The sequence below is a fragment of the Macaca fascicularis genome, chromosome 5, assembly GCF_037993035.2.
Source record: "Macaca fascicularis isolate 582-1 chromosome 5, T2T-MFA8v1.1".
In the NCBI taxonomy this organism is placed as follows: domain Eukaryota; kingdom Metazoa; phylum Chordata; class Mammalia; order Primates; family Cercopithecidae; genus Macaca; species Macaca fascicularis.
Genome location: NC_088379.1, coordinates 81,169,318 through 81,179,164, shown reverse-complemented (window position 1 = coordinate 81,179,164; position 9,847 = coordinate 81,169,318). Strand labels below are relative to the sequence as shown.

Below are 9,847 nucleotides of genomic sequence, written 5' to 3'. Positions count from 1 at the left end.
CTGCACTCCAGCATGGGCGAAAGGGCCAGACTCTGTCTCAAAACAACAACAACAACAACAAAAAAAACATACTAGGTACCCTGTTCTGCATCTTGCTATTTTTCAGTAATGGCATAATCTTTAGCAAGATATCTACCCTTTGAGTTGATTCATCTGTAAAATACGAACACTGTGAAGATTAACTAGAAAGATGCATGTAAGGAACTCACCAGAGGACTGGGCAGAGTGAAGCATTTGATATAATAGATGCCACCTCAACACTCCCTACATCCTACTTCCACCTGCAGTCCATGTCGTAAGATGGCTAAAATGCATATCAGACTAACATTCCATTAGACCACTAAAATGCCCATGGGAAGTCAGGAAAGCTCAGATCATACCAGCCTAAATTATTTGTGGCGCTCTCTCTAAAGTAAGTTTTCAGTCGATTCTGATGACTAACCAATATTTATATTCTTTGAGACAAATTTGACATAGTCTTGTATATGTGTACATTGGATTCTTCTACGACTTCAACCAAAATCAAGGGAACAAAATTCTCTTATCTATTCAAACACACTCTTTCATCTATCGAGAAGGCTACAAAGTGCTGTTGGGAGAAACTTTCCTGCTCCCAACTTAGTTCCAGTGTTTGGGGGCTTGCAAATTAACAGATTAATAGAAAACACGTTTATTATACATGCATGCAAGAACACTATACAGAGTAGCTCTCTGAACAGCAAGGGGTAAGGGTTTACAGATCAGCTTAATGGTATGTGTCTTAAGGCTTCAGAGTGAAACTATGAAAAGTTCTGATAAGGCTTATTTACAATACCTTGGGAGATCCTAGTGCCAAGTGCCCTTATAAGAGGAACACTCGGAGGAGGGTTTTGGCAGCTGAATTCTCAGTAAGGCCTGCTTTACTCATCAAAGTTTAGCTAAGGCTTTTTTTCTGCAGCTGCTGTTTGTTCAGATATTCTCAAAGTAGACTTGTGTCATACTGATGGGTTGTTAGTTCCTTCATTGCCCTATTTGAAACTTGACATGAAGTTTTATTGACAAGGAGCTGTGCTGATTGCTGTGGAGATAAGGCTGGGTTCAGAGGTTGGGAGTTAAGGGATCTGCGAGATTTGCGAAAGACACGAACATAGATTAGAACAAAGATGAATAAGCAGAAAAGAACAATTAAAAGCACATAGCCCCATGATCTGAACCAGTCTCCCACTTTTGCAAATAGGCCTTCCCAATCAAAAAACGGTCCATTCTTCAGGTTCTCGGATATTTCATATAGATGTTGTATATCAGACATTATTGCTTCCGAATTATTTATATAGAGGCAACACTGTTTGCCAACAGTTCTACAAGCCGTTTGTCGTTGAGTGGTTGGTATATCCAAGACATGATCCTTTTGGGATGCAGAGGCTAAACTGCTAACTTTTGATTGGTGTGCTTCCAAGGTCTGCTTAGTGGCACTGATTTCCTGTTCCATTGCTTTGGAAATGTTTAGAATTGCCTTTTCCAAATCATAAGTTCCCAAACTTGGAAAAAGGGCCCTTATTGTTGAATTGTCCTTGGGGTTGCAATACAGAGGTGGATTGTCTGTGTCTCGTTGGGTGCATCTATGTGGTGTTACTTTATGAATGAAGGATCTCAGGTTTGTAATTTGGCTAGCATTTAAGGTGAGGTATCTGGTGAGGGAAGGTACCAGATACCCAAGTCCACATCGTCCAGACCATTTAGGTGGAAACCCTTTGTACACCCCATTGCCGCATAAAAAAAAGAGGCCAGAGTTGTTCACAGACAAGGTCAGATTGGAACCTGTGAGCCACCAGGTGGGGGTCTGGTGTCCATCATGACCTTTGTCATTAGTTATGTTGGCATCTGCACATCTCCATTTCCCATGTGCCTCTGTCAGGCCATAAGAGCAAAATAGGTTGCGAAATAGCTGGTACAGAAGGCCTTTGGTTTGGTTTTGGCAGCTATAAAGACAGGTGCCATTACCTGACCAGGTCAATCCAGAATTTCGATCTACCCATTTGTAGTCTTGGGTATTGGGTAGACCAATCAAGGGAACAGCTGAGCTGTTCCAGGTCTGGTTAGTGCAACCTGCAAACCAGGAACATTGTCTAGTGCCTAGGCAAACACTTGTATCATCATAATCATTCCTGGATTCATCTGTAACATCTATAGAGGGCATGAAAGTGCCATCTGTAAAATCAAACCATAGTATTTGATTACAGTATTGTTTAGGTATATTACCTAGGAAGGGTCCAGTGCCATTTTTATTTTCTACACAAAGAGAAAAGTTTCCCTCCAATAACCTTACTTGAGCGATGGATAGACCTTGAGCTTCCATGGAGGCTTCCCAGTGCTGAGTCACTTTACCATAGGAGGAAGTAGAGTGATTCTGTACTTCTGCTTGTGGATACCACACCCTTTCATACATCCATTGTCCAGAATGGGTCCACCAGGTGCTTGCACTGGCAGGAACAAAAACTAGTTCGGGTTGTTCTGCATTATCTAGATGCTCACATAGCCAGCAATTAGACTGATTAGTCAAGATAGATAGTGTTTTGAAAACTGGTGCAAGCAGGTGTTGAGCTTGCACTAGAATTGTCAAAAAAGCAGTAAGGGTTAATTGAAGCAGGGCGTAGTTTGAAAGGGAGACCATAGTGGAGGAACAGAGGGAAAACAGGCTAGGTTAAGACAAGCAAACTCCAGACAACGGAGAGTCAATGAAAGGGGAGAGTTTTGTTTAAATTTCTAAGACAGAGAATTTTCCAGGTCAGGGAGGGAAGATGTTTCAGCTAGTTGGAGATGGAGACAAAGTTCTTGGTCTGAGATACTGAGTAAAGCTGTCTACTTCATCTGCTCATGGAGCCTGTGAGTAGGTGCTGAAATTCCTCAATTTGAGGTAACCCATAGGCATGACCTTACAGTTGTCATGGGATGATCTTGATCTAGCTTGCTGTGGCTTGTACAAATTCAGGAATTTTATTTTGATGGCTGTGTAGGTGGGTAGCACTACTTCATAAGGTCTCTTCTTTTTCCAGGGAGGTTACAATACATCTTTTCTTCTAAAAACGTTGAGATATACTTGATCACCTGGTTGAAAAGATGGCAGGGTCTGTTAGAGAAAGTCACAGATTTTTACCTGTTGAAAATATGCTCCAAGTATACTAATTATTGTATATAATTAATCATAGTTTTGAATTGTTCACTGAAGTCCCCACAATGCTCATTCGATCTATGAAAGTTTTAGAGATGCCAGTAGGCACAGAGTAGCCAAAAACTATTTCAAAAGCAGTCAGTCCTCCTATTTGGAGTATTCGACCTTTTTTGTTTGTTTCTTATTTTTTGTAGAGATGGGGTCTCACTTTGTTGCCCAGGCTGGTCTTGAACCCCTGGCCTCAACTGATCATCCTGTCTCAGCCTCCCAAAGTGTTGGAATTACAGCCACTGTACCTGGCCAGTATTCCAGATCTTTATAAGGACCAAGGATAATGCTTCTGGCTGTCTGAGTCCAGTTTATTGACAGACTTTTTCCTAGAGTTCATTTTATGTTTAGATTTTTACGTTCTACTTGCCTTGAGGATTGAGGATAGTAGGGGGTATAAAATTTTAATGAATATCCAAGAGTTTTTTGCAAGGAAATGATTTAATTCTGCTGTAAAGTGAGTTCCTTTATCTGATTCAATTCATAAAGGAATGCCAAAACAAGAAATAATCTCAGTTGTTAGTTTCTTTTCCACTGTTATGGCCTTAGCACATCTAGTTGGATAGCACAGTCCATCCATTAAACATGCAGTGAGAACAGTCTAAGGCTGGAGACAAATCTATAAAGTCCATTTAGAGTACCATAAAAGGCAATGTGGGTCTCGGAAGACTCTTTGCAGTATGCTTACCATACTCCAGAGTCTTGGTGAGATTTACGAGTACTGCACTGGGAAATAATTTGATCAGAAATGCTATGGATGCCAAGAGCCAACTGTCTTTTGGCTCTTTTGATCATCCTATTCACGTATATGTAAATATCTTAAAATTTTCTGTATACTAATTATGTTCTGACGTTTAGAAAACCTTTCCAGCTGAGGGCCGGGCACGGTGGGACACACCTGTAATCCGAGCACTTTGGGAGGCTGAGCCGGATGGATCACTTGAGGCCAGGAGTTCAAGAACAGCCTGGCCAACATGGAGGAACCTCACCTCTACTAACAATACAAAAATTAGCTGGTCATGGTGGTGTGCGCCTGTGGTCCTAGCTACTTGGGAGACTGAGGGAGGAAAATTGCTTGAACTCGGGAGGCGGAGATTCCAGTGACCCAAGATCGCGCCACTGCACTCCAGCCTGGGTGACAGAGTGAGACTCTGTCTAAAAAACAAAACTAAAAACAAACAAAACACCTTTCCAGCTGAGGAGAGACTACCTTTCTTGGGGGCTAGCCAATTCTCAGAGATAACAAGGGGCCAACCAGGAGCATGTCTTTGATATACAAACTAATTCAGAGCCATACCTCCTCTATCGGGCCCTTACACACATGTAAGCAATTATCTGTCTGCCTTAATCATCCCAGGGCCATGTGCTATGCAACTAGGGGACAACCTGTACAGTTTGAAATCCATTGAAATGATTCAAACTAACCAATCCTAAGCTGTTCACCCTGCCCTGTCTCTTCTTTCCCATGGAGGTTAACACACATCCCTGGCCTTGAGTGGAATGAAATGACCCAGGCCACAAGCATATGACCAGTGGGACTGGAGGGTTCCTTGATGCGTCTGTCACCAAGGCCCGAATCTGGCTATCTTAATAGAAAGGCAATTGACACTCATGGGCTCACTTAGCAAAACAGCTGCTTCTAATGGGGATTGCAGACTTCAAGAAACTGAGATGCAGCCGGGCACAGTGGCTCACGCCTGTAATCCCAGCACTTTGGGAGGCCAAGGTGGGCGGATCACCTAAGGTCGGGAGTTCGAGACCAGCCTGACCAACATGGAGAAATTCCATCTCTACTAAAAATACAAAATTAGCCAGCTGTGGTGGCACATGCAATCCCAGCTACTCAGGAAGCTAAGGCAGGAGAATTGCATGAACCTGGGAGATGTAGTGAGCCGAGATTAGGCATTGCACTCCAGCCTGGGCAAAAAGATGGAAACTCCATCTCAAAAAAGAAACTGAGATGCATGAGCTGTGGACCAGGGAGCACTGCAGGGAGTAGTAGCAAACCCTGTAAAAAAAAAAAAAAAAAAAAAAAAAAAAAAATCTTTTTTTTTTTTTTTTTTTTAAATTTATTTATTATTATTATACTTTAAGTTGTAGGGTACATGTGCATAATGTGCAGTTTTGTTACATATGTATACTTGTGCCATATTGCTGTGCTGCACCCATCAACTCGTCATTTACATCAGGTATAACTCCCAATGCAATCCCTCCCCCCTCCCCCCTCCCCATGATAGGCACCGGTGTGTGATGTTCCCCTTCCTGAGTCCGAGTGATCTCATTGTTCAGTTCCCACCTATGAGTGAGAACATGCGGTGTTTGGTTTTCTGTTCTTGTGATAGTTTGCTAAGAATGATGGATTCCAGCTGCATCCAAGTCCCTACAAAGGACTCAAACTCATCCTTTTTTATGGCTGCATAGTATTCCATGGTGTATATGTGCCACATTTTCTTAATCCAATCTGTCACTGATGGACATTTGGGTTGATTCCAAGTCTTTGCTATTGTGAATAGTGCTGCAATAAACATACGTGTGCATGTGTCTTTATAGCAGCATAATTTATAATCCTTTGGGTATATACCCAGTAATGGGATGGCTGGGTCATATGGTACATCTAGTTCTAGATCCTTGAGGAATCGCCATACTGTTTTCCATAATGGTTGAACTAGCTTACAATCCCACCAACAGTGTAAAAGTGTTCCTATTTCTCCACATCCTCTCCAGCACCTGTTGTTTCCTGACTTTTTAATGATTGCCATTCTAACTGGTGTGAGATGGTATCTCATTGTGGTTTTGATTTGCATTTCTCTGATGGCCAGTGATGATGAGCATTTTTTCATGTGTCTGTTGGCTGTATGAATGTCTTCTTTTGAGAAATGTCTGTTCATGTCCTTTGCCCACCCTTTCTTGTGCCGCTTTTAAGGTTAACACAGTGCTTTAAGCAGAAGGGTAAAGTAAGTCTCCATAAAACCCAGAGAAGAGAATGTGAAGCTCCTCTTTGGAGGAGCTGGACTCCTGTCTGGAGTCACAGCTGAACAATTTCCTTACAGTTTAAGCACCTTTGTGATATTTTTACATATCACATATGATGCATTTAAACTTAACCCTGGCTTTGACAGTGCATTAAAACCAAGTGTTGGTATTTGACACTGTAGGCAGTAATGGTCCAGCAAAATAGTGTAAAGACTGCTTTCACCTGAGAACATCTGAAGACTGGCTGACTCTGGTCATGCCTCCCAGAACCAGATTTCAATGGGTATGGACATTTGAACTGTTACCTACTTAGGCCATGGAATGTCTCAGGTTACTCAAACTCAGCCACAAATGCCTTGCATCACTTGCGTTCATCCTGATCTCAAAGGCAGGTGTGCACACTTACCAGCTGGCTATTGCTACCAATGGATTCCCAGTTGTGCTGCCTTTGCCTAACCTCTACGTGCTCTCCCAGGCACAACCACAGAAACCTTCACTGAGATACTGAAATTAGCATTATCCACCCCACACACCTGTTTTTATTTACTCAGTTCTGACAAGCTTTTCCATGTTTATTGCTGTGAAAACAATGAGATAGCTCTGGGTATTCTAGGACAACTTTCTTCCTCTCAGGTAAGTTCCATAGCATATATATATTTTTTTCTTTTCCCTCGGAGACAGGGTCTCACTCTGTTGCCCAAGCTGGAATGCAGTGGTGCAAGCATGGCTCCCTGCAGCCTTGAACGCCTGGGCTCAAGGGATCCTCCCACCTCAGCCTCCCCTGTAGCTGGGACTACAGGCATGCACCACCATACCTGGCTTCTTTTTTTTTTTTTTTTTTTAATTATTTTTAATAGAGACAAGGTCTGGCCATGTTGCCCAGGGTGGTCTCAAACTTCTAAGTTCAAGCGATCCTCTCATCTTGGCATCCCAAAGTGCTAGTATTACAGGTGTGAACCACCACGCCTGGCCTCATAGCATATTTTTCACATCAGTTGGATCCCGTGGCATCAGGCATGCTCCTATGTCCATGTAGTGACCTCAGTTGCCACCCTAATTGACAAAGTCATTAACCTTACAATAGGTTCTCTTATTTACCTTTGTTTCCCATTCTGTGTCAACTCTTACAATTCCATAAAAGAGTGCCTTTCTACTTGACAGACCAACCCTTCCTCATCCTGCAACTCTGTAATGCTCTAAACCTGTACCTCTCCCTGATGGAGAACCCCACTCCACATACACATGATTACAGTCACAGAGTTGGCTTCTAACCCCCAAGAAGACCTCTTAAGACACTCCCTTGAGTCATCCACACTTACTCTGGGCCAGGCGTGGTGGCTCACACCTGTAATCCCAACACTTTGGGGGGCCAAGGCAGGCAGATCACCTGAGGTTGGGAGTTTGAGACCAGCCTGGCCAACATGGTGAAACCCCATCTCTACTAAAAAATACAAAAATTAGCCAGCATGGTGGTTTGTGCTTGTCTTCCCAGCTACTCGGGGGATCACCTGAACTCAGGAGGTGGAGGTTGCAGTGAGCTGAGATAGTACCACTGCCCTGCAGCCTGGGCAACAGAGCAAGGCTTTGTCTTAAACAAACAAACAAACAAAAAACAGACTTACTCTGTTCTGTGACAGCTCTTATAAACAAAATTTTCAGAAAGATAATAACTGGCTATGACATAGTGAGCTTGTACACTGGCGAAAGAGAAAACATACACTACTTACACTGACTAGATATACCCTGGGACTCTGCCATGTCCTTGGCAGTTTGAAAGCCCCATAGATGATGATGATTATTATTTGAGATGGAATTATTATTCTTACTATTATTAATTGAGATGGAATCTGTTCTTACTGTTGCTCAGGCTGGAGCGCAGTGGTGCCATCTCCGCTCACTGCAACCTCTGCTTCCCGTGTTCAATCTATTCTCCTGCCTCAGCCTCCCGAGTAGCTGAAATTACAGGCATGCACCACCACGCCTGGCTAATTTTTGTATTTTTAGTAGAGATGGGGTTTCACCATGTTGGCCAGACGGTTCTCGAACTCCTGACCTCAAGCGATCCGCCCGCCTCGGCCTCCCAAAGTGCTGAGATTACGGGAGTGAGCCACTGCGCCCTACTCCCCACAGATTCTCGACCCCAGCAGATACTCCCATCACCAATGGGCATATAATTGCTATCCGATTACAGCTATTTATTTTCCTATATAAATTGTTATTATTCATTGCGCAACACTTAGGAAACTGATAGAGTATCTTTATGGAATGGTAGGACTCAGAAAACTGCTAAATGGGCAGACAAAAATGGACTCCCTGTCTCTCCTCCACCCAGCTTGCGACCCTACCCTTATCTCTTACTCATGTTTATTGTCGGGCAAATGCCCCACAACCTAAAAAAGACATGGCTACCAAAGAGGGCCAAGCAATTATGCTATGGATGAGACATGGGACCAAATGGACTTCTTTAGCTAGTGTGCTCACAAAGGGCAGACATAGGAGAGGCTCAAGAAAAAATAAAGCATTATACTTACAAGACCTAAAGACAGGAACCGTGCCAGCCATACAGGGAAAGACACCAGGATGGTCAGGAGGCAGTAGACCACCGTGAGGTAAAGGTTTGGAACACAGCCTCTATTGCCTTCCGGTTAAGCGAGCCGGATTCAGACACCAGGAACCCTCCGGTCCCACTGGCCAGGTGCTCGGGGCTGGGTAATTTCCTCCGCTCAAGGCTAGGTACATACCTGCGCTTAGAACTGAGGCTGCCGCACCTCCGCAGACGTAGAAGACGAATTCTTGGAGCCCAGGGTCTGCCGGGGTTGGGTTCCTGCCGCCGCGCGCGCTACCCGCCCAAAACTCGCTACAAAGTAGCGGCGCGTCTGCCCTGGGGAGGCAAAGCGCAAACTTGTTACCGCGCCGGGACCTGCCCCGGGATCCTCCCAGCTGCTCCGCAGGACGCAGCGCCTGTGCGTCCCGCGGCCCTGGGACTGGCACGGCCTTCCGCCCCCTGGGCCGCCGAGGGCTGCTCTACCCCTCCGTTCTGGCCGCGGGGAGCAGAGGAGCTCGGGGCGGGCAAAGCTCGAGGGGACACTGGGAGAGCCTAGCCCCTGCCTGGGAGCACTCCCAGCCAGAGTCCAAAGGGCAGAGACGCACTCACAGCGCAACTCCTCGGGACAAACTGGCCGACGATCCCCGCCCGGCCAGAAGACCAAGAAGAAGGCGCGCGGCGGGAACTGACCGGAGCGGGGACGCACGAGGACCGGGAAGATCCCGGGCTGGGGCGGGGCGGGGCGGGGCGGGGCACCGCAGGGCGGACTGCCGGATTCAGGCACCAGGAACCCACTCGTCCAACAGGCCAGGTGCTCCGGGCTGGGTAATTTCCTCCCGCTCAAGACTAGTAACATACCTGCGCTTTGGGCGTAGGGAAGACTCCGGGCGGGACGGGATGGGGCGGGGCAGGGCGGGGCAGGGCTGGGAGGGGCCGCGGGGCCTGCAGCCAATCCCAGGAAACTTCGGGACGAGGGCAGGACCCGGGCTGGACCGGCCAGGCCGTTGGTCACCGGTGTCCTCGGCCTGCCTAGGTCTGGATCCTGCACGCCGGGTGAGAGACAAGGCCACCCTGCATGAAGCATCCTTCGAACCTCAGGCATCCTGGGCAGGTGAATCGGCTTCTTCAGGCAC

The 9,847-nt window shown here is 45.8% G+C and overlaps 1 protein-coding gene and 1 non-coding gene across 5 annotated transcripts; one reads left to right on the top strand and one right to left on the bottom strand.

The window, feature by feature from the left end:
* Positions 1–654: 654 nt before the first annotated feature.
* Positions 655–9,599, bottom strand: ERVMER34-1 (endogenous retrovirus group MER34 member 1, envelope). 4 transcript variants are annotated; one of them, XM_005555300.3, is made up of 3 exons: positions 9,324–9,599; positions 8,911–9,050; positions 655–3,084 (listed from the first exon to the last, which is right to left on the bottom strand). In XM_005555300.3, the coding sequence occupies exon 3, from the start codon at positions 2,648–2,650 to the stop codon at positions 959–961; it is 1,692 nt and encodes a 563-aa protein (XP_005555357.3). In that variant the 5' UTR covers positions 2,651–3,084; positions 8,911–9,050; positions 9,324–9,599; the 3' UTR covers positions 655–958. The 4 variants fall into 4 exon arrangements, with proteins under 4 accessions (XP_005555357.3, XP_015305963.3, XP_065401282.1 ...); XM_015450477.3 differs by having other exon boundaries at positions 9,573–9,599; XM_074040035.1 differs by lacking the exon at positions 655–3,084 and adding an exon at positions 5,179–5,204.
* Positions 6,106–6,229, top strand: LOC123573801 (small nucleolar RNA SNORA26). The gene has a single exon (XR_006698533.1). It is a non-coding gene; the product is annotated as a small nucleolar RNA SNORA26 (small nucleolar RNA).
* Positions 9,600–9,847: the final 248 nt, after the last annotated feature.

What these genes read in the sequence shown, in the direction of transcription:
- ERVMER34-1 (XM_005555300.3), bottom strand. Translation starts at nt 2,650, where the DNA reads ATGGTCTCCCTTTCAAACTACGCCCTGCTTCAATTAACCCTTACTGCT.